This window comes from Telmatherina bonti, assembly GCF_933228915.1.
Source record: "Telmatherina bonti genome assembly, chromosome: 1".
Classification (NCBI taxonomy): Eukaryota; Metazoa; Chordata; class Actinopteri; order Atheriniformes; family Telmatherinidae; genus Telmatherina; species Telmatherina bonti.
In genome coordinates this window covers 46014683-46041568 of record NC_136619.1, presented here as the reverse complement: position 1 = coordinate 46041568, position 26886 = coordinate 46014683, and the positions used below count along the sequence as shown (strand labels likewise).

General features: G+C 52.3%; 1 protein-coding gene across 1 annotated transcript in view; it reads right to left on the bottom strand.

Annotated features, from left to right (window-relative positions):
* Window positions 1–6280: 6280 nt before the first annotated feature.
* Window positions 6281–26886, bottom strand: part of vps13c (vacuolar protein sorting 13 homolog C) — a 359723-nt gene continuing 339117 nt past the window's right edge. Inside the window, exons 84-87 of the mRNA XM_079245724.1 lie at window positions 25065–25156; window positions 24869–24992; window positions 22222–22305; window positions 6281–6608 (exon numbers count right to left, since the gene is read on the bottom strand). Coding sequence (XP_079101850.1) covers window positions 6507–6608; window positions 22222–22305; window positions 24869–24992; window positions 25065–25156 — 402 coding nt within the window. The 3' untranslated portion in view covers window positions 6281–6506. The remainder of the gene's footprint in view (window positions 6609–22221; window positions 22306–24868; window positions 24993–25064; window positions 25157–26886) is intronic.

The following is a 26886-nucleotide window of genomic DNA, read 5'->3' as shown; positions in this document are numbered from 1 at the left end:
GCATGGAGGTGGAGGAGTCGTTTACACCCGCATGGAGGTGGAGGAGTCGTTTACACCCGCATGGAGGTGGAGGAGTCGTTTACACCCGCGAGGAGGTGGAGGAGTCGTTCACACCCGCGAGGAAGTGGAGGAGTCGTTTACATCCGCGAGGAGGTGGAGGAGTCGTTTACACCCGCGAGAAGGTGGAGGAGTCGTTTACACCCGCGTGGAGGTGGAGGAGTCGTTTACACCCGCGAGGAGGTGGAGGAGTCGTTTAAACCCGCGAGGAGGTGGAGGAGTCGTTTACACCCGCGTGGAGGTGGAGGAGTCGTTTACACCCGCGAGGAAGTGGAGGAGTCGTTTAAACCCGCGAGGAGGTGGAGGAGTCGTTTACACCCGCGTGGAGGTGGAGGAGTCGTTTACACCCGCGAGGAGGTGGAGGAGTCGTTTACACCCGCGTGGAGGTGGAGGAGTCGTTTACACCCGCGAGGAGGTGGAGGAGTCGTTTACACCCGCGAGGAGGTGGAGGAGTCGTTTAAACCCGCGAGGAGGTGGAGGAGTCGTTCACACCCGCGAGGAGGTGGAGGAGTCGTTCACACCCGCGAGGAGGTGGAGGAGTCGTTTACACCCGCGAGAAGGTGGAGGAGTCGTTTACACCCGCGTGGAGGTGGAGGAGTCGTTTACACCCGCGAGGAGGTGGAGGAGTCGTTTAAACCCGCGAGGAGGTGGAGGAGTCGTTTAAACCCGCGAGAAGGTGGAGGAGTCGTTTACACCCGCGAGGAGGTGGAGGAGTCGTTTACACCCGCGAGGAGGTGGAGGAGTCGTTTCCACCCGCGAGGAGGTGGAGGAGTCGTTTCCACCCGCGAGGAGGTGGAGGAGTCGTTTAAACCCGCGAGAAGGTGGAGGAGTCGTTTACACCCGCGAGAAGGTGGAGGAGTCGTTTACACCCGCGAGGAGGTGGAGGAGTCGTTTAAACCCGCGAGGAGGTGGAGGAGTCGTTTCCACCCGCGAGGAGGTGGAGGAGTCGTTTACACCCGCGAGGAGGTGGAAGAGTCGTTTAAACCCGCGAGGAGGTGGAGGAGTCGTTTACACCCGCGAGGAGGTGGAGGAGTCGTTTAAACCCGCGAGGAGGTGGAGGAGTCGTTTCCACCCGCGAGGAGGTGGAGGAGTCGTTTCCACCCGCGAGGAGGTGGAGGAGTCGTTTACACCCGCGAGGAGGTGGAGGAGTCGTTTACACCCGCGAGGAGGTGGAGGAGTCGTTTACACCCGCGAGGAGGTGGAGGAGTCGTTTACACCCGCGAGGAGGTGGAGGAGTCGTTTACACCCGCGAGGAGGTGGAGGAGTCGTTTACAGTCACGAGGAGGTGGAGGAGTCGTTTACACCCGGGAGGAGGTGGAGGAGTCGTTTACACCCGCGAGGAGGTGGAGGAGTCGTTTACACCCGCGTGGAGGTGGAGGAGTCGTTTACACCCGCGAGGAGGTGGAAGAGTCGTTTAAACCCGCGAGGAGGTGGAGGAGTCGTTTACACCCGCGAGGAGGTGGAGGAGTCGTTTAAACCCGCGAGGAGGTGGAGGAGTCGTTTCCACCCGCGAGGAGGTGGAGGAGTCGTTTCCACCCGTGAGGAGGTGGAGGAGTCGTTTCCACCCGCGAGGAGGAGGAGGAGTCGTTTACACCCGCGAGGAGGTGGAGGAGTCGTTTACAGTCACGAGGAGGTGGAGGAGTCGTTTCCACCCGGGAGGAGGTGGAGGAGTCGTTTCCACCCGCGAGGAGGAGGAGGAGTCGTTTACACCCGGGAGGAGGTGGAGGAGTCGTTTACACCCGCGAGGAGGTGGAGGAGTCGTTTCCACCCGTGAGGAGGTGGAGGAGTCGTTTACACCCGCGTGGAGGTGGAGGAGTCGTTTCCACCCGCGAGGAGGTGGAGGAGTCGTTTCCACCCGTGAGGAGGTGGAGGAGTCGTTTACACCCGCGTGGAGGTGGAGGAGTCGTTTCCACCCGCGAGGAGGTGGAGGAGTCGTTTCCACCCGTGAGGAGGTGGAGGAGTCGTTTCCACCCGCGAGGAGGTGGAGGAGTCGTTTCCACCCGCGAGGAGGTGGAGGAGTCGTTTACACCCGCGAGGAGGTGGAGGAGTCGTTTCCACCCGTGAGGAGGTGGAGGAGTCGTTTCCACCCGTGAGGAGGTGGAGGAGTCGTTTCCACCCGCGAGGAGGAACAGTGATGTTTACAGAGGAAGACGTCTCTGACTGCAGAAGAAGATGTGGTTCCTGAAGGAGAAGAACATGAAAAGTAAGAACTTCTATCTGCAGCTGCGGCGTCTTTATAAGATGTTTAGATGAGGAACTCTGTTGTTTATGGGGGGGGGACTACATTCCTGCCCTTCAGACCACCAGGACCCCTGCTCATCATAACAGCTACATATTCTGCTCTCCTGCTTTTTACTTTACTTTTACAAACACTCTTTATCAGACAATAGTTCAAATCTAATGTAAATATGTAAATTCTATTGTGTTCTGGTGTTTTTATTATGACATTTTGTTTACATTACATAACATGGCATTATATTGTTTACATATATAAACATGATGACTGTAAAACTTATTCTGACTCTTATTATAATGCACATTAGAAAAAATAAGCTTTTAGGGTGTTTATGCATCACCTGGTGAATTTCAATAATACTGATAGTAAATATGAATATACAACAAGATTCCTCTTGATACCACCTTTCATTAGAGTCTCATTGATGACTGTATGTTGAAGTGTTCTGCAGTTAGAGCTTATTGACGTTGGAGACTCCAAATGGTCACTTTAGGGAGCGCATGAACATACTTACAGTAAACCCTCATAGAATAATAATTGTATCTGTTATTGTCACCAAACTTTAACTGGTCATAGGAAAGGCTTCATGCTACAGCTCCATCTGATTTTCCAGTCCATATCTCCATCTCACCATGTGCAGCATGTTGACAAAGTAGAAGAGAAATTCAGACGAGGGAAAAACCTGAAATTTCCTTGTGTTCCAACTTCAATAACTTTATGCTGCTTACAGTTACAATACATCTGAAAGCTCAGGGTAAAACTTTAGAGTGTTATCATCATAAAGAGACCAGGCTTTTGGATCTACTCCAAAGGGTTCAAGAACAGCATCTACTTTAATTTGGGTATGTCTTTTTCAGGCGTATTTGGCATTTTGGGGGGTGGCTGTTAAGGGGTTAAGTCACGTCTCAGTCGCGACAAAGCAGAACTTTACGGCAGTAGTGACACTTACCGACTGCATTGATGCTGAGCCGCTTAAAGCTGCAATTGTCCCTCTTTCCAACCGGGTTGATGCCGTCTTCTCCTGGTATTTTCCCAAATGTTAGTGTAACAAGAGTGATATGTCTCTCATTCTTTTTTGTTTGGAATTCCACCACATCCTGATCTAAACCAGGAAATCTCCACTCTTAATGTTCAGATTGTATTCAACAAATTGTCTTCGCTCCAGTTTTAATACTGGTACTGCCCCTTTAAGAAGTCGCTGTCTGATGACGTCAGCGCTGCATTGTTCTCAGCCCGTGCTGCGAAGCATGGGCCATTTTTCTGCTCGTAATTAACCAACTGTTTGATTATTTTGATTGTACAAATTGAATGTTAATGATTATTAATTTATAGGAGCTGTAGACACAAAGTTTTGTGCTGTTTATTTTGTGCATTTACTCGAGTTTGTAGCATTCACATATATCATGCAGCTACAAGGTCTTCCTATATGTCTGCTAACAGGAGGCTGATGACCAACCTGTGTGAAGCAAGCTGCATGTTACAGCACTTTTCTTTTTGTTTGTACAGAATGCCATTAAAGAACAACTAACAGCTGCCGTGGTCCAGATGTTTCATTCAATGTCATGTGCAAGAACACAACGCAGATAGAACAAGTTATTCGCGGGTGTGGACAAGGTCAGGAAGACCAAGAAAGGACAGCAGACACACTCCCGTTACATTAGCAAAACATTTGGCACAAACAGGCCGCAGCCGGCAGAGATGCAGGTGCATTATCAGGAAAAACTACCGTAATGTAATCCATCTGTCCCTGGTAGTTTGGTCCGCTGATGAAGGGAGAGAAAAAACCTGCCGATGTTGGTTTTGGTAACAGACAACCGAGCAGTGGACATGATCGCTGCTCGCGCGTTCTCACACAGCTTGTTGCTAATAGCAACTGAGGCAGGTCCAGCAGGTGTTTTTAGGCTGAGAAAAGGGGCTGGTTAATGCAAATAGCTCCCCAGGATGTTGACAATGCGTTTGTGAGACTTCGGTGTTGCAGATAGTTTTGCTACGAACAAAGCGCCCAGACGGAACAACCCGGCCGTCTTCAGCAGAAAAGCTTCCAGGGATGTTACCACTTCTGCCCAACACTAATACGCACGTTTTAACTTGAAAAAGTGCAATTTCCAGGTGATGACTTCTTTAAGAGTTCTTATGTCGTGTTTTCATCCCAATTTTATTTTAAAATCAGCCACGACAGTAATCTCTTTGTCATGATTGCTGCTTCACAGTTTGGTAAAATAAAATGTTTTGTTTGGCAACGTAGGATAAAAGACATTTCACCTGACAGTGACTTCCACACCTGCACAGTGAAGAGTATTCCCGTCAAGCTGCTCACAGGTCAAAGTTTCTGAACATGAAGCAGAACCTCCACCTTTTCGTCCGTTCCTATCCTTTCTACACACATTACATCCAAGCAAGTTTACTAGAGCTTCCGCTGATGTTTTTTTTAAACATGTCTCAGATAAACCAAGCAATCATTGTTCCAACTGTTTACGCTGGTTCCCAACACTCCTACATCCTGCCCTTCCTGGTTCCACTTGCCTTCAGTTTATCTTCCCTCTCCAGTCACAGCTTATTGATCTAGGACTTTGCTCAATATCAGCTCTTATTAACAAAAGTAACAAAAAAGTTCTGTAGACATACCAATGGTTACTCTTTGTAAACCGATGACTATCTTTGGTAGAGTCAGCATTTCAATGTTCTTTCTGCCGAAAGGTAGAGTGAGCAGTCAACATCCATGTTAAAAAAAGATCAATCTTGTTGTTTCTTAGTTCAGAATATCCAGAAATGGTTGATTCATGTCCAGCCAGTGAGATGTCTTGAGCAGGAGGGACAATGAGAAGCCATAGATGGAAACAATGTCCATATGTGACGATCATCCAGATGCCTTTAGCTGATCCTTGTTTTGAAAAAGCAAGTCCTTCTGTTAAGTCTCATTTCTAACTCCTGAAACGCAGGAGTTAGAAATGATTCAAATCTAGAATAAAATGTTTGATCCAAGGAACAGATGGAGCCTTTAAAACCACATCCTCGGTGGCCATCTTGTCTTCTCTTAGTTTTTTTTCATAACAAGGCCGTGTAAATATTTATTCCATTAATCTTCCTGAAATAAAACATTTACAGATTTAGAAATGTTTTTAAGACTTTAAATTCAGGTTTGATACCTGGATGGAGAAAAACAGCAAAGAAACAGGAATTCAATCAGAATGAGAAATTACATCACGTTTACATCATGTTTGTTGTTTACATCATGTTTACGTCACGTTGACATGTTTACGTGTCGTTTACATCATGTTTACGTGTCGTTTACATCATGTTTACGTTACGTTTACATCATGTTTACGTCACGTTTACATCATGTTTACGTTACGTTTACATCATGTTTGTCGTTTTCATCATGTTTACGTCACGTTTACATCATGTTTATGTCGTTTACATCATGTTTATATGTCGTTTACACCATGTTTACGTCACGTTTACATAATGTTTGTCGTTTACATCATGTTTACATTATGTTTACATTATGTTTACGTCACGTTTACATCATGTTTACGTTACGTTTACATCATGTTTGTCGTTTTCATCATGTTTACGTCACGTTTACATCATGTTTATATGTCGTTTACACCATGTTTACGTCACGTTTACATAATGTTTGTCGTTTACATCATGTTTACATTATGTTTACATTATGTTTACGTGTCGTTTACATCATGTTTGTCGTTTACATCATGTTTACGTCACGTTTACATCATGTTTACGTCACGTTTACATCATGTTTACATCACGTTTACATCATGTTTACGTCACATTTACATCATGTTTATGTCGTTTACATCATGTTTATGTGTCGTTTACACCATGTTTACGTCACGTTTACATAATGTTTGTCGTTGACATCATGTTTACGTCACGTTTACATCATGTTTATGTCATTTACATCATGTTTACATCTTTATCGCGTTTACATGAGAGCTGAAAAACCTGACTTCTGAGCTTGAACTCATCACTTCAATTTCAAAATAGAATTATTTTTTTTTGTTTTTTTAATGAAAGTTTTTGTTAAAGCTGAAAAAAAACATGGCTTCAGGATGCTAACAGTATTAGCATGCTAACATTGTAAGTGGATTGATATGGTGGCAACATCAGGATAAACCTCTGGAAATCTGACAGAATGAATCCACCTGAGCAGGTGTTGGAAGGTCAGGTGCAGATGTGGCAGGAAGTGACATCAGGGTTTTATGTTGGTTTTCAGGAAGCGCAGTGACTTCTGTCTCACCATGTGGTGCTGCCGCTGGGCAGCGTGCGCATCATGTATGGCTGCGTGGAGTTTCTGTTGGTAACCATAGCAACAACGTCAGCCAACGTCTGCCGTAATGTCTCTACCTGTCCTCCGTCTCCTGCCGTAACGTCTCTCCCTGTCCTCTGCCGTAACGTCTCTCCCTGTCCTCTGCCGTAACGTCTCTCCCTGTCCTCCGTTTCCTGCCGTAACGACTCTCCCTGTCCTCTGCCGTAACGTCTCTCCCTGTCCTCCGTCTCCTGCGGTAACGACTCTCCCTGTCCTCTGCCGTAACGTCTCTCCCTGTCCTCCGTCTCCTGCGGTAACGTCTCTCCCTGTCCTCTGCCGTAACGTCTCTCCCTGTCCTCTGCCGTAACGTCTCTCCCTGTCCTCTGCCGTAACGTCTCTCCCTGTCTTCTGCCGTAACGTCTCTACCTGTCCTCCGTCTCCTGCCGTAACGTCTCTACCTGTCCTCCGTCTCCTGCCGTAACGTGTCTACCTGTCCTCTGCCGTAACATCTCTACCTGTCCTCCGTCTCCTGCCGTAACGTCTCTACCTGTCCTCCGTCTCCTGCCGTAACATCTCTACCTGTCCTCTGCCGTGACGTCTCTACCTGTCCTCCGTCTCCTGCCGTAACGTCTCTACCTGTCCTCCGTCCCCTGCCGTAACGTCTCTACCTGTCCTCTGCCGTAACGTCTCTACCTGTCCTCCGTCTCCTGCCGTAACGTCTCTACCTGTCCTCTGCCGTAACGTCTCTACATGTCCTCCGTCTCCTGCCGTAACGTCTCTACCTGTCCTCTGCCGTAACGTCTCTACCTGTCCTCCGTCTCCTGCCGTAACGTCTCTACCTTTCCTCTGTCTCCTGGCGTAACTTCTCTACCTGTCCTCTGCCGTTACGTCTCTACCTGTCCTCTGCCGTAACGTCTCTACCTGTCCTCCGTCTCCTGCCGTAACGTCTCTACCTGTCCTCTGCCGTAACGTCTCTACCTGTCCTCCGTCTCCTGCCGTAACGTGTCTACCTGTCCTCTGCCGTAACATCTCTACCTGTCCTCCGTCTCCTGCCGTAACGTCTCTACCTGTCCTCCGTCTCCTGCCGTAACATCTCTACCTGTCCTCTGCCGTGACGTCTCTACCTGTCCTCCGTCTCCTGCCGTAACGTCTCTACCTGTCCTCCGTCCCCTGCCGTAACGTCTCTACCTGTCCTCTGCCGTAACGTCTCTACCTGTCCTCCGTCTCCTGCCGTAACGTCTCTACCTGTCCTCTGCCGTAACGTCTCTACATGTCCTCCGTCTCCTGCCGTAACGTCTCTACCTGTCCTCTGCCGTAACGTCTCTACCTGTCCTCCGTCTCCTGCCGTAACGTCTCTACCTTTCCTCTGTCTCCTGGCGTAACTTCTCTACCTGTCCTCTGCCGTTACGTCTCTACCTGTCCTCTGCCGTAACGTCTCTACCTGTCCTCCGTCTCCTGCCGTAACGTCTCTACCTGTCCTCTGCCGTAACGTCTCTACCTGTCCTCCGTCTCCTGCCGTAACGTCTCTAACTTTCCTCTGTCTCCTGGCGTGACGTCTCTACCTGTCCTCTGCCGTTACGTCTCTACCTGTCCTCCGTCTCCTGCCGTAACTTCTCTTCCTGTCCTCTGTCTCCTGCCGTAACGTCTCTACCTGTCCTCCGTCTCCTGCCGTTACGTCTCTACCTGTCCTCCGTCTCCTGCCGTAACGTCTCTATCTGTCCTCTGTCTCCTGCCGTAACGACTCTCCCTGTGCTCTGCCGTAACGTCTCTCCCTGTCCTCCGTCTCCTGCCGTAACGTCTCTCCCTGTCCTCTGCCGTAACGTCTCTCCCTGTCCTCTGCCGTAACGTCTCTCCCTGTCCTCTGCCGTAACGTCTCTCCCTGTCCTCTGCCGTAACGTCTCTATCTGTCCTCTGTCTTCTGCCGTAACGTCTCTACCTGTCCTCCGTCTCCTGCCGTAACATCTCTACCTGTCCTCTGCCGTGACGTCTCTACCTGTCCTCCGTCTCCTGCCGTAACGTCTCTACCTGTCCTCCGTCTCCTGCCGTAACGTCTCTACCTGTCCTCCGTCTCTTGCCGTAACGTCTCTACCTGTCCTCTGCCGTTACGTCTCTACCTGTCCTCCGTCTCCTGCCATAACGTCTCTACCTGTCCTCCGTCTCCTGCCGTTACGTCTCTACCTGTCCTCTGTCTCCTGCCGTAACGTCTCTACCTGTCCTCCGTCTCCTGCCGTTACGTCTCTACCTGTCCTCCGTCTCCTGCCGTAACGTCTCTATCTGTCCTCTGTCTCCTGCCGTAACGTCTCTACCTGTTCTCTACCGTAACATCTCTACCTGTCCTCCGTCTCCTGCCGTAACGTCTCTACCTGTCCTCTGCTATAACGTCTCTACCTGTCCTCCGTCTCCTGCCGTTACGTCTCTACCTGTCCTCTGTCTCCTGCCGTAACGTCTCTACCTGTCCTCCGTCTCCTGCCGTTACGTCTCTACCTGTCCTCCGTCTCCTGCCGTAACGTCTCTCCCTGTCCTCCGTCTCCTGCCGTAACGTCTCTCCCTGTCCTCTGCCGTAACGTCGCTCCCTGTCCTCTGCCGTAACGTCTCTCCCTGTCCTCTGCCGTAACGTCTCTCCCTGTCCTCTGCCGTAACGTCTCTATCTGTCCTCTGTCTTCTGCCGTAACGTCTCTACCTGTCCTCCGTCTCCTGCCGTAACGTGTCTACCTGTCCTCTGCCGTAACGTCTCTACATGTCCTCCGTCTCTTGCCGTAACGTCTCTACCTGTCCTCTGCCGTTACGTCTCTACCTGTCCTCCGTCTCCTGCCATAACGTCTCTACCTGTCCTCCGTCTCCTGCCGTTACGTCTCTACCTGTCCTCTGTCTCCTGCCGTAACGTCTCTACCTGTCCTCCGTCTCCTGCCGTTACGTCTCTACCTGTCCTCTGTCTCCTGCCGTAACGTCTCTACCTGTCCTCCGTCTCCTGCCGTAACGTCTCTACCTGTCCTCTGTCTCCTGCCGTTACGTCTCTACCTGTCCTCTGCCGTTACGTCTCTACCTGTCCTCCGTCTCCTGCCGTAACGTCTCTACCTGTCCTCCGTCTCTTGCCGTAACGTCTCTACCTGTCCTCCGTCTCCTGCCGTTACGTCTCTACCTGTCCTCTGTCTCCTGCCGTAACGTCTCTACCTGTCCTCCGTCTCCTGCCGTTACGTCTCTACCTGTCCTCCGTCTCCTGCCGTAACGTCTCTATCTGTCCTCTGTCTCCTGCCGTAACGTCTCTACCTGTCCTCTACCGTAACATCTCTACCTGTCCTCCGTCTCCTGCCGTAACGTCTCTACCTGTCCTCTGCTATAACGTCTCTACCTGTCCTCCGTCTCCTGCCGTTACGTCTCTACCTGTCCTCCGTCTCCTGCCGTAACTTCTCTTCCTGTCCTCTGTCTCCTGCCGTAACGTCTCTACCTGTCCTCCGTCTCCTGCCGTAACGTCTCTACCTGTCCTCTGTCTCCTGCCGTTACGTCTCTACCTGTCCTCTGCCGTTACGTCTCTACCTGTCCTCCGTCTCCTGCCGTAACGTCTCTACCTGTCCTCCGTCTCTTGCCGTAACGTCTCTACCTGTCCTCCGTCTCCTGCCGTTACGTCTCTACCTGTCCTCTGTCTCCTGCCGTAACGTCTCTACCTGTCCTCCGTCTCCTGCCGTTACGTCTCTACCTGTCCTCCGTCTCCTGCCGTAACGTCTCTATCTGTCCTCTGTCTCCTGCCGTAACGTCTCTACCTGTCCTCTACCGTAACATCTCTACCTGTCCTCCGTCTCCTGCCGTAACGTCTCTACCTGTCCTCTGCTATAACGTCTCTACCTGTCCTCCGTCTCCTGCCGTTACGTCTCTACCTGTCCTCCGTCCCCTGCCGTAACATCTCTCCCTGTCCCCTGCCGTAACGTCTCTACCTGTCCTCCGTCTCCTGCCGTAACGTCTCTACCTGTCCTCCGTCTCCTGCCGTAACGTCTATACCTGTCCTCTGTCTCCTGCCGTAACGTCTCTACCTGTCCTCCGTCTCCTGCCGTAACGTCTCTACCTGTCCTCTGTCTCCTGCCATTACGTCTCTACCTGTCCTCTGCCGTTACGTCTCTACCTGTCCTCCGTCTCCTGCCGTTACGTCTCTACCTGTCCTCCGTCTCCTGCCATAACGTCTCTACCTGTCCTCCGTCTCCTGCCGTTACGTCTCTACCTGTCCTCTGTCTCCTGCCGTAACGTCTCTACCTGTCCTCCGTCTCCTGCCGTTACGTCTCTACCTGTCCTCCGTCTCCTGCCGTAACGTCTCTATCTGTCCTCTGTCTCCTGCCGTAACGTCTCTACCTGTCCTCTGCCGTTACGTCTCTACCTGTCCTCCGTCCCTTGCCGTAACGTCTCTACCTGTCCTCCGTCTCCTGCCGTAACTTCTCTTCCTGTCCTCTGTCTCCTGCCGTAACGTCTCTACCTGTCCTCCGTCTCCTGCCGTAACGTCTCTACCTGTCCTCTGTCTCCTGCCGTTACGTCTCTACCTGTCCTCTGCCGTTACGTCTCTACCTGTCCTCCGTCTCCTGCCGTAACGTCTCTACCTGTCCTCCGTCTCTTGCCGTAACGTCTCTACCTGTCCTCCGTCTCCTGCCGTTACGTCTCTACCTGTCCTCTGTCTCCTGCCGTAACGTCTCTACCTGTCCTCCGTCTCCTGCCGTTACGTCTCTACCTGTCCTCCGTCTCCTGCCGTAACGTCTCTATCTGTCCTCTGTCTCCTGCCGTAACGTCTCTACCTGTCCTCTACCGTAACATCTCTACCTGTCCTCCGTCTCCTGCCGTAACGTCTCTACCTGTCCTCTGCTATAACGTCTCTACCTGTCCTCCGTCTCCTGCCGTTACGTCTCTACCTGTCCTCCGTCCCCTGCCGTAACATCTCTCCCTGTCCCCTGCCGTAACGTCTCTACCTGTCCTCCGTCTCCTGCCGTAACGTCTCTACCTGTCCTCCGTCTCCTGCCGTAACTTCTCTTCCTGTCCTCTGTCTCCTGCCGTAACGTCTCTACCTGTCCTCCGTCTCCTGCCGTAACGTCTCTACCTGTCCTCTGTCTCCTGCCGTTACGTCTCTACCTGTCCTCTGCCGTTACGTCTCTACCTGTCCTCCGTCTCCTGCCGTAACGTCTCTACCTGTCCTCCGTCTCTTGCCGTAACGTCTCTACCTGTCCTCCGTCTCCTGCCGTTACGTCTCTACCTGTCCTCTGTCTCCTGCCGTAACGTCTCTACCTGTCCTCCGTCTCCTGCCGTTACGTCTCTACCTGTCCTCCGTCTCCTGCCGTAACGTCTCTATCTGTCCTCTGTCTCCTGCCGTAACGTCTCTACCTGTCCTCTACCGTAACATCTCTACCTGTCCTCCGTCTCCTGCCGTAACGTCTCTACCTGTCCTCTGCTATAACGTCTCTACCTGTCCTCCGTCTCCTGCCGTTACGTCTCTACCTGTCCTCCGTCCCCTGCCGTAACATCTCTCCCTGTCCCCTGCCGTAACGTCTCTACCTGTCCTCCGTCTCCTGCCGTAACGTCTCTACCTGTCCTCCGTCTCCTGCCGTAACGTCTATACCTGTCCTCTGTCTCCTGCCGTAACGTCTCTACCTGTCCTCCGTCTCCTGCCGTAACGTCTCTACCTGTCCTCTGTCTCCTGCCATTACGTCTCTACCTGTCCTCTGCCGTTACGTCTCTACCTGTCCTCCGTCTCCTGCCGTAACGTCTCTACCTGTCCTCCGTCTCTTGCCGTAACGTCTCTACCTGTCCTCCGTCTCCTGCCGTTACGTCTCTACCTGTCCTCTGTCTCCTGCCGTAACGTCTCTACCTGTCCTCCGTCTCCTGCCGTTACGTCTCTACCTGTCCTCCGTCTCCTGCCGTAACGTCTCTATCTGTCCTCTGTCTCCTGCCGTAACGTCTCTACCTGTCCTCTGCCGTAACGTCTCTACCTGTCCTCCGTCTCCTGCCGTAACGTCTCTACCTGTCCTCTGCTATAACGTCTCTACCTGTCCTCCGTCTCCTGCCGTTACGTCTCTACCTGTCCTCCGTCCCCTGCCGTAACATCTCTCCCTGTCCCCTGCCGTAACGTCTCTACCTGTCCTCCGTCTCCTGCCGTAACGTCTCTACCTGTCCTCCGTCTCCTGCCGTAACGTCTATACCTGTCCTCTGTCTCCTGCCGTAACGTCTCTACCTGTCCTCTGTCTCCTGCCGTTACGTCTCTACCTGTCCTCTGCCGTTACGTCTCTACCTGTCCTCTGTCTCCTGCCGTAACGTCTCTACCTGTCCTCCGTCCCCTGCCGTAACGTCTCTACCTGTCCTCTGCCGTAACGTCTCTACCTGTCCTCCGTCTCCTGCCGTAACGTCTCTACCTGTCCTCTGCCGTAACGTCTCTACCTGTCCTCCGTCTCCTGCCGTAACGTCTATACCTGTCCTCTGTCTCCTGCCGTAACGTCTCTACCTGTCCTCTGTCTCCTGCCGTTACGTCTCTACCTGTCCTCTGCCGTTACGTCTCTACCTGTCCTCTGTCTCCTGCCGTAACGTCTCTACCTGTCCTCCGTCCCCTGCCGTAACGTCTCTACCTGTCCTCTGCCGTAACGTCTCTACCTGTCCTCCGTCTCCTGCCGTAACGTCTCTACCTGTCCTCTGCCGTAACGTCTCTACCTTTCCTCCGTCTCCTGCCGTAACGTCTCTACCTGTCCTCTGCCGTAACGTCTCTACCTGTCCTCCGTCTCCTGCCGTAACGTCTCTACCTGTCCTCTGCCGTTACGTCTCTACCTGTCCTCCGTCTCCTGCCGTAACGTCTCTACCTGTCCTCCGTCTCCTGCCGTAACATCTCTACCTGTCCTCTGCCGTGACGTCTCTACCTGTCCTCCGTCTCCTGCCGTAACATCTCTACCTGTCCTCCGTCCCCTGCCGTAACGTCTCTACCTGTCCTCTGCCGTAACGTCTCTACCTGTCCTCCGTCTCCTGCCGTAACGTCTCTACCTGTCCTCTGCCGTAACGTCTCTACATGTCCTCCGTCTCCTGCCGTAACGTCTCTACCTGTCCTCTGCCGTAACGTCTCTACCTGTCCTCCGTCTCCTGCCGTAACGTCTCTACCTTTCCTCTGTCTCCTGGCGTAACTTCTCTACCTGTCCTCTGCCGTTACGTCTCTACCTGTCCTCTGCCGTAACGTCTCTACCTGTCCTCCGTCTCCTGCCGTAACGTCTCTACCTGTCCTCTGCCGTAACGTCTCTACCTGTCCTCCGTCTCCTGCCGTAACGTCTCTAACTTTCCTCTGTCTCCTGGCGTAACGTCTCTACCTGTCCTCTGCCGTAACGTCTCTACCTGTCCTCCGTCTCCTGCCGTAACGTCTCTACCTGTCCTCTGTCTCCTGCCGTTACGTCTCTACCTGTCCTCTGCCGTTACGTCTCTACCTGTCCTCCGTCTCCTGCCGTAACGTCTCTACCTGTCCTCCGTCTCTTGCCGTAACGTCTCTACCTGTCCTCTGCCGTTACGTCTCTACCTGTCCTCCGTCTCCTGCCATAACGTCTCTACCTGTCCTCCGTTTCCTGCCGTTACCTCTCTACCTGTCCTCTGTCTCCTGCCGTAACGTCTCTACCTGTCCTCCGTCTCCTGCCGTTACGTCTCTACCTGTCCTCCGTCTCCTGCCGTAACGTCTCTATCTGTCCTCTGTCTCCTGCCGTAACGTCTCTACCTGTCCTCTACCGTAACATCTCTACCTGTCCTCCGTCTCCTGCCGTAACATCTCTACCTGTCCTCTGCTATAACGTCTCTACCTGTCCTCCGTCTCCTGCCGTTACGTCTCTACCTGTCCTCCGTCCCCTGCCGTAACATCTCTCCCTGTCCCCTGCCGTAACGTCTCTACCTGTCCTCCGTCTCCTGCCGTAACGTCTCTACCTGTCCTCCGTCTCCTGCCGTAACGTCTCTACCTGTCCTCTGTCTCCTGCCGTAACGTCTCTACCTGTCCTCCGTCTCCTGCCGTTACGTCTCTACCTGTCCTCCGTCTCCTGCCGTAACGTCTCTATCTGTCCTCTGTCTCCTGCCGTAACGTCTCTACCTGTCCTCTACCGTAACGTCTCTACCCTTCCTCCGTCTCCTGCCGTTACGTCTCTACCTGCCCTCCGTCCCCTGCCGTAACATCTCTCCCTGTCCCCTGCCGTAACGTCTCTACCTGTCCTCCGTCTCCTGCCGTAACGTCTCTACCTGTCTTCTGTCTCCTGCCGTAACATCTCTACCTGTGCTCCGTCTCCTGCCGTAACGTCTCTACCTGTCCTCCGTCTCCTGCCGTAATGTCTCTACCTGTCCTCTGCCGTTACGTCTCTACCTGTCCTCCGTCTCCTGCCGTAACGTCTCTACCTGTCCTCTGTCTCCTGCCGTAACGTCTCTACCTGTCCTCCGTACCCTGGCGTAACGTCTCTACCTGTCCTCCGTCCCCTGCCGTAACATCTCTCCCTGTCCCCTGCCGTAACGTCTCTACCTGTCCTCCGTCTCCTGCCGTAACGTCTCTACCTGTCCTCCGTCTCCTGCCGTTACGTCTCTACCTGTCCTCTGCCGTTACGTCTCTACCTGTCCTCCGTCTCCTGCCGTAACGTCTCTACCTGTCCTCTGTCTCCTGCCGTAACGTCTCTACCTGTCCTCCGTCTCCTGCCGTTACGTCTCTACCTGTCCTCCGTCTCCTGCCGTAACGTCTCTACCTGTCCTCTGTCTCCTGCCGTAACGTCTCTACCTGTCCTCTACCGTAACGTCTCTACCCTTCCTCCGTCTCCTGCCGTTACGTCTCTACCTGCCCTCCGTCCCCTGCCGTAACATCTCTCCCTGTCCCCTGCCGTAACGTCTCTACCTGTCCTCCGTCTCCTGCCGTAACGTCTCTACCTGTCTTCTGTCTCCTGCCGTAACATCTCTACCTGTGCTCCGTCTCCTGCCGTAACGTCTCTACCTGTCCTCCGTCTCCTGCCGTAATGTCTCTACCTGTCCTCTGCCGTTACGTCTCTACCTGTCCTCCGTCTCCTGCCGTAACGTCTCTACCTGTCCTCTGTCTCCTGCCGTAACGTCTCTACCTGTCCTCCGTACCCTGGCGTAACGTCTCTACCTGTCCTCCGTCCCCTGCCGTAACATCTCTCCCTGTCCCCTGCCGTAACGTCTCTACCTGTCCTCCGTCTCCTGCCGTAACGTCTCTACCTGTCCTCCGTCTCCTGCCGTTACGTCTCTACCTGTCCTCTGCCGTTACGTCTCTACCTGTCCTCCGTCTCCTGCCGTTACGTCTCTACCTGTCCTCCGTCCCCTGCCGTAACATCTGTCCCTGTCCCCTGCCGTAACGTCTCTACCTGTCCTCCGTCTCCTGCCGTAACGTCTCTACCTGTCCTCCGTCTCCTGCCGTAACGTCTCTACCTGTCCTCCGTCTCCTGCCGTAACGTCTCTACCTGTCCTCCGTCTCTTGCCGTAACGTCTCTACCTGTCCTCTGCCGTTACGTCTCTACCTGTCCTCCGTCTCCTGCCGTAACGTCTCTACCTGTCCTCCGTCTCCTGCCGTTACGTCTCTACCTGTCCTCTGCCGTAATGTCTCTACCTGTCCTCCGTCTCCTGCCGTAACCTCTCTACCTGTCCTCCGTCTCCTGCCGTAACGTCTCTACCTGTCCTCTGTCTCCTGCCGTAACGTCTCTACCTGTCCTCCGTCCCCTGCCGTAACGTCTCTACCTGTCCTCTGCCGTAACGTCTCTACCTGTCCTCCGTCTCCTGCCGTAACGTCTCTACCTGTCCTCTGCCGTAACGTCTCTACCTGTCCTCCGTCTCCTGCCGTAACGTCTCTACCTGTCCTCTGCCGTAACGTCTCTACCTGTCCTCCGTCTCCTGCCGTAACGTCTCTACCTGTCCTCTGCCGTTACGTCTCTACCTGTCCTCCGTCTCCTGCCGTAACGTCTCTACCTGTCCTCCGTCTCCTGCCGTAACGTCTCTACCTGTCCTCCGTCTCCTGCCGTAACGTCTCTACCTGTCCTCTGCCGTTACGTCTCTACCTGTCCTCCGTCCCCTGCCGTAACGTCTCTACCTGTCCTCTGTCTCCTGCCGTAACATCTCTACCTGTCCACTGCCTTAACGTCTCTACCCTTCCTCCGTCCCCTACCGTTACGTCTCTACCTGTCCTCCGTCTCCTGCCGTAACGTCTCTACCTGTCCTCCGTCTCTTGCCGTAACGTCTCTACCTGTCCTCTGTCTCCTGCGTTACGTCTCTACCTGTCCTCCGTCCCCTGCCGTAACGTCTCTACCTGTCCTCCGTCTCCTGCCGTTACGTCTCTACCTGTCCTCCGTCCCCTACCGTTACGTCTCTACCTGTCCTCCGTCTCCTACCGTAACGTCTCTACCTGTCCTCCGTCTCTTGCCGTAACGTCTCTACCTGTCCTCTGTCTCCTGCGTTACGTCTCTACCTGTCCTCCGTCTCCTGTCGTAACGTCTCTACCTGTCCTCCGTCTCCTGCCGTAACGTCTCTACCTGTCCTCTGTCTCCTGCCGTTACGTCTCTACCTGTCCTCTGCCGTTACGTCCCTACCTGTCCTCCGTCTCCTGCCGTAACGTCTCTACTTGTCCTCCGTCTCCTGCCGTAACGTCTCTACCTGTCCTCTGCCGTTACGTCCCTACCTGTCTTCCGTCTCCTGTCGTAACGTCTCTACCTGTCCTCCGTCTCCTGCCGTAACGTCTCTACCTGTCCTCTGTCTCCTGCCGTTACGTCTCTACCTGTCCTCTGCCGTTACGTCTCTACCTGTCCTCCGTCTCCTGCCGTTACGTCTCTACCTGTCCTCCGTCCCCTGCCGTAACATCTGTCCCTGTCCCCTGCCGTAACGTCTCTACCTGTCCTCCGTCTCCTGCCGTAACGTCTCTACCTGTCCTCCGTCTCCTGCCGTAACATCTCTACCTGTCCTCCGTCTCCTGCCGTAACGTCTCTACCTGTCCTCCGTCTCTTGCCGTAACGTCTCTACCTGTCCTCTGCCGTTACGTCTCTACCTGTCCTCCGTCTCCTGCCATAACGTCTCTACCTGTCCTCCGTCTCCTGCCGTTACGTCTCTACCTGTCCTCTGCCGTAATGTCTCTACCTGTCCTCCGTCTCCTGCCGTAACCTCTCTACCTGTCCTCCGTCTCCTGCCGTAACGTCTCTACCTGTCCTCTGTCTCCTGCCGTAACGTCTCTACCTGTCCTCCGTCCCCTGCCGTAACGTCTCTACCTGTCCTCGTCTCTACCTGTCCTCCGTCCCCTGCCGTAACGTCTCTACCTGTCCTCTGCCGTAACGTCTCTACCTGTCCTCCGTCTCCTGCCGTAACGTCTCTACCTGTCCTCTGCCGTAACGTCTCTACCTGTCCTCCGTCTCCTGCCGTAACGTCTCTACCTGTCCTCTGCCGTAACGTCTCTACCTGTCCTCCGTCTCCTGCCGTAACGTCTCTACCTGTCCTCTGCCGTTACGTCTCTACCTGTCCTCCGTCTCCTGCCGTTACGTCTCTACCTGTCCTCCGTCCCCTGCCGTAACATCTGTCCCTGTCCCCTGCCGTAACGTCTCTACCTGTCCTCCGTCTCCTGCCGTAACGTCTCTATCTGTCCTCTGTCTCCTGCCGTAACGTCTCTACCTGTCCTCTACCGTAACGTCTCTACCCTTCCTCCGTCTCCTGCCGTTACGTCTCTACCTGCCCTCCGTCCCCTGCCGTAACATCTCTCCCTGTCCCCTGCCGTAACGTCTCTATCTGTCCTCTGTCTCCTGCCGTAACGTCTCTACCTGTCCTCTACCGTAACGTCTCTACCCTTCCTCCGTCTCCTGCCGTTACGTCTCTACCTGCCCTCCGTCCCCTGCCGTAACATCTCTCCCTGTCCCCTGCCGTAACGTCTCTACCTGTCCTCCGTCTCCTGCCGTAACGTCTCTACCTGTCTTCTGTCTCCTGCCGTAACATCTCTACCTGTGCTCCGTCTCCTGCCGTAACGTCTCTACCTGTCCTCCGTCTCCTGCCGTAATGTCTCTACCTGTCCTCTGCCGTTACGTCTCTACCTGTCCTCCGTCTCCTGCCGTAACGTCTCTACCTGTCCTCTGTCTCCTGCCGTAACGTCTCTACCTGTCCTCCGTACCCTGGCGTAACGTCTCTACCTGTCCTCCGTCCCCTGCCGTAACATCTCTCCCTGTCCCCTGCCGTAACGTCTCTACCTGTCCTCCGTCTCCTGCCGTAACGTCTCTACCTGTCCTCTGTCTCCTGCCGTAACGTCTCTACCTGTCCTCCGTCCCCTGCCGTAACGTCTCTACCTGTCCTCGTCTCTACCTGTCCTCCGTCCCCTGCCGTAACGTCTCTACCTGTCCTCTGCCGTAACGTCTCTACCTGTCCTCCGTCTCCTGCCGTAACGTCTCTACCTGTCCTCTGCCGTAACGTCTCTACCTGTCCTCCGTCTCCTGCCGTAACGTCTCTACCTGTCCTCCGTCTCCTGCCGTAACCTCTCTACCTGTCCTCCGTCTCCTGCCGTAACGTCTCTACCTGTCCTCTGTCTCCTGCCGTAACGTCTCTACCTGTCCTCCGTCCCCTGCCGTAACGTCTCTACCTGTCCTCGTCTCTACCTGTCCTCCGTCCCCTGCCGTAACGTCTCTACCTGTCCTCTGCCGTAACGTCTCTACCTGTCCTCCGTCTCCTGCCGTAACGTCTCTACCTGTCCTCTGCCGTAACGTCTCTACCTGTCCTCCGTCTCCTGCCGTAACGTCTCTACCTGTCCTCTGCCGTAACGTCTCTACCTGTCCTCCGTCTCCTGCCGTAACGTCTCTACCTGTCCTCTGCCGTTACGTCTCTACCTGTCCTCCGTCTCCTGCCGTAACGTCTCTACCTGTCCTCCGTCTCCTGCCGTAACGTCTCTACCTGTCCTCCGTCTCCTGCCGTAACGTCTCTACCTGTCCTCTGCCGTTACGTCTCTACCTGTCCTCCGTCCCCTGCCGTAACGTCTCTACCTGTCCTCTGTCTCCTGCCGTAACATCTCTACCTGTCCACTGCCGTAACGTCTCTACCCTTCCTCCGTCCCCTACCGTTACGTCTCTACCTGTCCTCCGTCTCCTGCCGTAACGTCTCTACCTGTCCTCCGTCTCTTGCCGTAACGTCTCTACCTGTCCTCTGTCTCCTGCGTTACGTCTCTACCTGTCCTCCGTCCCCTGCCGTAACGTCTCTACCTGTCCTCCGTCTCCTGCCGTTACGTCTCTACCTGTCCTCCGTCCCCTACCGTTACGTCTCTACCTGTCCTCCGTCTCCTACCGTAACGTCTCTACCTGTCCTCCGTCTCTTGCCGTAACGTCTCTACCTGTCCTCTGTCTCCTGCGTTACGTCTCTACCTGTCCTCCGTCTCCTGTCGTAACGTCTCTACCTGTCCTCCGTCTCCTGCCGTAACGTCTCTACCTGTCCTCTGTCTCCTGCCGTTACGTCTCTACCTGTCCTCTGCCGTTACGTCCCTACCTGTCCTCCGTCTCCTGCCGTAACGTCTCTACTTGTCCTCCGTCTCCTGCCGTAACGTCTCTACCTGTCCTCTGCCGTTACGTCCCTACCTGTCTTCCGTCTCCTGTCGTAACGTCTCTACCTGTCCTCCGTCTCCTGCCGTAACGTCTCTACCTGTCCTCTGTCTCCTGCCGTTACGTCTCTACCTGTCCTCTGCCGTTACGTCTCTACCTGTCCTCCGTCTCCTGCCGTTACGTCTCTACCTGTCCTCCGTCCCCTGCCGTAACATCTGTCCCTGTCCCCTGCCGTAACGTCTCTACCTGTCCTCCGTCTCCTGCCGTAACATCTCTTCCTGTCCTCTGTCTCCTGCCGTAACATCTCTACCTGTCCTCCGTCTCCTGCCGTAACGTCTCTACCTGTCCTCCGTCTCCTGCCGTAACGTCTCTACCTGTCCTCTGTCTCCTGCCGTAACATCTCTCCCTGTCCCCTGCCGTAACGTCTCTACCTGTCCTCCGTCTCCTGTCGTAACGTCTCTACCTGTCCTCCGTCTCCTGCCGTAACGTCTCTACCTGTCCTCCGTCTCCTGCCGTTACGTCTCTACCTGTCCTCTGCCGTTACGTCTCTACCTGTCCTCTGTCTCCTGCCGTAACGTCTCTACCTGTCCTCTGTCTCCTGCCGTAACATCTCTACCTGTCCTCCGTCTCCTGCCGTAACATCTCTCCCTGTCCCCTGCCGTAACGTCTCTACCTGTCCTCCGTCTCCTGTCGTAACGTCTCTACCTGTCCTCCGTCTCCTGCCGTAACGTCTCTACCTGTCCTCCGTCTCCTGCCGTTACGTCTCTACCTGTCCTCTGCCGTTACGTCTCTACCTGTCCTCTGTCTCCTGCCGTAACGTCTCTACCTGTCCTCCGTCTCTTGCCGTAACGTCTCTACCTGTCCTCTGCCGTGACGTCTCTACCTGTCCTCTGCCGTTACGTCTCTACCTGTCCTCCGTCTCCTGCCGTAACGTCTCTACCTGTCCTCCGTCTCCTGCCGTAACATCTCTCCCTGTCCCCTGCCGTAACGTCTCTACCTGTCCTCCGTCTCCTGTCGTAACGTCTCTACCTGTCCTCCGTCTCCTGCCGTAACGTCTCTACCTGTCCTCCGTCTCCTGCCGTTACGTCTCTACCTGTCCTCTGCCGTTACGTCTCTACCTGTCCTCTGTCTCCTGCCGTAACGTCTCTACCTGTCCTCTGCCGTTACGTCTCTACTTGTCCTCCGTCTCCTGCCGTAACGTCTCTACCTGTCCTCTGCCGTTACGTCTCTACCTGTCCTCCGTCTCCTGCCGTAACGTCTCTACCTGTCCTCCGTCTCCTGCCGTTACGTCTCTACCTGTCCTCCGTCCCCTGCCGTAACGTCTGTACCTGTCCTCCGTCTCCTGCCGTAATGTCTCTACCTGTCCTCTGTCTCCTGCCGTAATGTCTCTACCTGTCCTCCGTCTCCTGCCGTAACGTCTCTACCTGTCCTCCGTCCCCTGCCGTAATGTCTCTACCTGTCCTCCGTCTCCTGCCGTAACGTCTCTACCTGTCCTCCGTCTCCTGCCGTAATGTCTCTACCTGTCCTCCGTCTCTTGCCGTAACGTCTCTACCTGTCCTCTGCCGTTACGTGTCTACCTGTCCTCCGTCTCCTGCCGTAACGTCTCTACCTGTCCTCTGTCTCCTGCCGTTACGTCTCTACCTGTCCTTCGTCCCCTGCCGTAACATCTCTCCCTGTCCCCTGCCGTAACGTCTCTACCTGTCCTCCGTCTCCTGCCGTAACGTCTCTACCTGTCCTCTGTCTCCTGCCGTTACGTCTCTACCTGTCCTTCGTCCCCTGCCGTAACTTCTCTCCCTGTCCTTCGTCCCCTGCCGTAACTTCTCTCCCTGTCCTCTGCCGTAACGTCTCTACCTGTCCTCCGTCTCCTGCCGTAACGTCTCTACCTGTCCTCTGTCTCCTGCCGTTACGTCTCTACCTGTCCTTCGTCCCCTGCCGTTACGTCTCTACCTGTCGTTCGTCCCCTGCCGTAACATCTCTCCCTGTCTCCTGCCGTAACGTCTCTACCTGTCCTCCGTCCCCTGCCGTAACATCTCTCCCTGTCTCCTGCCGTAACGTCTCTACCTGTCCTCCGTCCCCTGCCGTAACTTCTCTCCCTGTCCTCTGCCGTAACGTCTCTACCTGTCCTCCGTCTCCTGGCACCCTACCTGGGCAGCCTTTGTGTCTCCAAGTTGGAGCGTCCTCGCCCTCTCCTGGCTGTCTCTTTTCGGAAGCTTCAACTTCTGCTGGTCCTGAAAGGTCATGAGAAGAAATCAGGGATCATGTTGGAGTCATGATACCAGAAGCCAAGAAGTCGCCTGATTTGTCTCATTTCTGCTTATTTATTTTGTAAAACTCCACAAGCAAATAAAATCTGGGCCAGATGTCCTAGTAAGGAGCTGTCTTGAGGTCCCGTCTCAAACCTCTTAAGAAGCCAACTCTTCTTCCTGATCCACATGAGGTCAGAAATCCTTTCCAGTAAAGAACGGGCGCACGCTCGAATCGGGTGCTAGAACCAGAGCTTAGCTGGTTCAACTTGAGCGGTATACATTTCTTTTGTGTGTTAACAGTGCTATAGTTTAGTTTCTTTTTTTTTGGTCAGGGTGGTTAATCTATCCAGTTTAGGATCTTTTCTAATCTACAGGTCCAAGTGGGATCAGCTGTTCCTTTGGTGTGCCGTCTTTTGATTGGCTCCTGTTCAACACCAGGCATCCCCGGATTGGTCCCTGCCAGTCCCCACAGCTTTGAAGAGTCCCGCTGTTCCTGTGTTCTGGTGGCAGCAGCAGCGATCAGCCTCCTGGTCCTCACATTTCTGATTATTGTGATTGTCTGGTTCCAAACTGTTATGGGTAGTCTGTTTTCTTTAGTTATATAAGCTTTATCTTTTGTAAATAGATAATTTCTCACAAGCTGTAAGCTGAAGGAGTGGACTGCCATTTTTCTTTTTGGGTGTTTGCTCCTGTATTATGTGGTAGGGAGTTAGGGCTAGTGTTTTGTTTATTTTCCTGTAAAGCTTAGTTAGCACGGGGTTAAGTTAGTCGATTTTGTTTGGTGTTTTGGCCTCGGTTCACGCTGACATTTTTGATTCACAGGCTTGGTGACACATGAATTATATTTCTGTAAATAAATGGTTGATCACTGGAAAGTTGTTTGTTTCTGACTAAGGGCCGGGACCAGGAATTGTATTCTTTTCTTTCTGTTGCACTCCTGGGTAGGACGTAACATAAATTGGGGGATCGTCCGGTATGTTGTCCTAGTTTGTGAGTTTTTTTTTTTTGGTTGGCAGGGTTCTCTGCAGCGCTTCCTGTCTATCATGTTGTTTGATATTGGGGGCTCGTCCGGGATATGTTGTCCTAGTTTGTGAGTTTTTTTTTTTTGGTTGGCAGGGTTCTCTGCAGCGCTTCCTGTCTATCATGTTGTTTGATATTGGGGGCTCGTCCGGGATATGTTGTCCTAGTTTGTGAGTTTTTTTTTTTTGGTTGGCAGTGTTCTCTGCAGCGCTTCCTGTCTATCATGTTGTTTGATATGGGTCAGTTCTCTGAACATTGTTGAGAAATTAGACAGGTGCACAAAAGCAGACCTGTTGCTGATTTCTAGTGTGTTTAATATTTCTGTTCCCTGTTCCCTTGCATGCACGCAAGGCTGAGATCAAGCTATGTCTCAATGATCAACTGGTTGAGAAAAGCTCATTCTCTGATTTTCTACACCTGTGATACATTGCTCATTCAAATCTCTGCTTGCTGTCCTCTGGCTGTGACTGGTCCAACCGGTCACACCTTCATCTCCTCTCTTCTCACTGGACAACTGATGCTCCAATCACTGCTGGCGCTACCAACCACCATGAAATAAAATACACCTGGAATCCTTCAGTCAGGGCAACTGCTTGCTCAGTAGCAGTGTGCCCTCAGCTTGCTTGTGTGTCTGGACTTAGACAATGGTGTGATTTCCAGTGGAGATTTGTTTTCCCAGTTTTGTTCCTTTGTTTGCAGTTGTTTAGTTTTATTGTTTTGTGTCTCCAGTAACATTAAAACTACTTGGCTTTGAGCTGAGGTTAAACTCATAAGTTTTTTTTTATGGTTGTTGTAAAGCCCTGATGGCTAATCTTTCTGTTAGTTTGGTTAGTGTGTAGTTGGGATTGGCTATTGGTATAGTGTTGAATATCATTTGTTTGTATTTTTCTTTTTAGACAGGCATAGGTGCTGCTTTTGTTTGTAAACATCCAGCTTTGCCGGCCTGTTTTTCTGTTTTCCTTTTACTGGCTGTTTTTGGCATTTTGTTGTTTTAAGCAGCATCATAAACCCCAACTTCTTTAATATCATTATTATCTATTTTTTTACACCTCATCTCCTAATGTGACAATAAATCTGCATTTGTCCATTTTTCAACATTTTACCACAGTTCTTTCTTTTGTTCGGCTCATTTGCTCGAGCAGAGTTGGGTCTTAACAAGTCAAACTGTATTTGTTCAGCACTTTTCATACAGGAGTCACACGGGAACGATATGTTGGAGATCCATCTATGCCGGGAGCCACTGTAACCTCTGGATCAGTCCACATCCAGGCAGGCTGGGTCCACCCCGCTGCCACCCAGATAAGGACCGTCCCCATGGCAACTACTCTGCAGACCAAGCAGACAAAGCTCCAGGCGTGGACGATGCCCATGAGGAAAACACCAAGCATGAAAGAAAAGACGTTACAAACAGCGTAGACCGGTTCAACGTAACCATAGAAACGCAAGAGAAAAATATCAAAGAACAAAAGAAAAAGAAGTGGCTTGAACCTGGACAAGACCCTGGTCCTGGTTCTGGGACCAGTACCTTGCAGTAAATCTTCAGCTCAGATCCGGTCAACGTGGGAGAGCGGCAGAAGTTCTCAAACAAACATTCCCACTCTTTGTTGAAGTGACCTACAAAGTCGATCTCCTTCACACACATGACCCGCCTAAACAAGAAGAAAGAATGTAAACAACAAAACAAATAACAAACATGATGCTTCTGGAGGTCTGTGTTTCACCTGTTGGTGACGATGATGTTGGTCTTTCTGTGTCCGGGATACTGAAGGTGATCTCTGAAGACTTCCCCCTCCAGCTGTTTGATGCCTGAAGACTGAAACACACTCCAACATCTCACTGAATGGAAGTTTCTTCTACTAACACTACAACTACTACGACTACGACTACTACTACTACTTCTGGGATTATTATATTGATATTAAGTGTCACTGTAGACAGCACTCGAAGCATTTACATTTGATCCTTTGTTACTCCACGTTCATTCTAGCTGACGCTAAGCTGCAAATGGAGCTAACCCTAACCCTGCAGCAGACTGATGGAAACGTGGCAGCCAATCAGCACCAGCATCCTCTCCAACCACTGAAACATTCACCAACATGCGCACACCAGTGATGCCACACTGGAGGGGGAAGTTTCTTGCCCAGGGACACAACGATGGGTGACAAGGGAGGTGACACTCAAACTGACAACTCTGCAGTCTTTGGACTCTTCATACACAGCCACCTACAGATCTAAGTCTGAAATGTTCAGATTTCTCGTTACTGTACAACACAAACATCTATTCAGGTTTGTGTTCTCACACACTCACAAAAAGCAGCTGCGACTGGAAGTTCCCAAGGTGGAAAGGTGGAGGTGTGAAAGCCCCCCACCCCCACCCAAATCTATTACCATAATGAAAACAACCACACGTCACACGAGCTCAGAGGTCATGCTGACTGTAATAGAAATAATGTCTTCACAAAGATACACAAGTTCAACATCACAGGTTTAAACAGAACAAGATGTTTAAAAAAAACCAAAAAACTGCTTTCACCTCTGATTGATAAGAGGTAAATTATATAAAAAAACAGGAATAAGAAAAGTCATAAAATTACCAAAAATGAAAAAACTTAAAAGGTCTGGGAAAAAAAGTATTTTTAAAAAATTAATATAAATGTTTTATAGGAAATGCTAAGTTTATTGTTCAGACATTGATATAGAGATAATATGAGATTAACACGACAATTTACAAAGTCCGAGATAGATTACAGGCTTTTAAACACAGTTAGGGTTCAATTTGGTCACCACGGAGCGTGGAGTCCTCCTCAGGCTGCATGGCAGGAAATACCAAGAAGGAAGAAAATAGGGGGAAGAAGAGGAACTGGTGTTACAGAACAAAAAACAACCCAACAAATACAAATAACACTCTACTCTTAGGTCAGTAATCTGATGTGAGGTCAGTAATCTGATTTGAAGTCAGTAATCTACTCTGAGGTCAGTAATCTGATGTGAGGTCAGTAATCTGATGTGAAGTCAGTAATCTACTCTGAGGTCAGTAATCTGATGTGAGGTCAGTAATCTGATGTGTGGTCAGTAATCTGACGTGAGGTCAGTAATCTGATGTGAGGTCAGTAATCTGATGTGAGGTCAGTAATCTGATATGATGTCAGTAATCTGCTGTGAGGTCAGTAATCTACTCTGAGGTCAGTAATCTGATGTGAGGTCAGTAATCTGATATGATGTCAGTAATCTGCTGTGAGGTCGGTAATCTGCTGTGAGGTCAGTAATCTGATATGATGTCAGTAATCTGCTGTGAGGTCAGTAATCTACTCTGAGGTCAGTAATCTGATGTGTGGTCAGTAATCTGACGTGAGGTCAGTAATCTGATGTGAGGTCAGTAATCTGCTGTGAGGTCAGTAATCTACTCTGAGGTCAGTAATCTGCTGTGAGGTCAGTAATCTGATATGAGGTCAGTAATCTACTGTGAGGTCAGTGATCTGATGTGACGTCAGTAATCTGACGTGAGGTCAGTAATCTGATGTGAGGTCGGTAATATACAGTAAG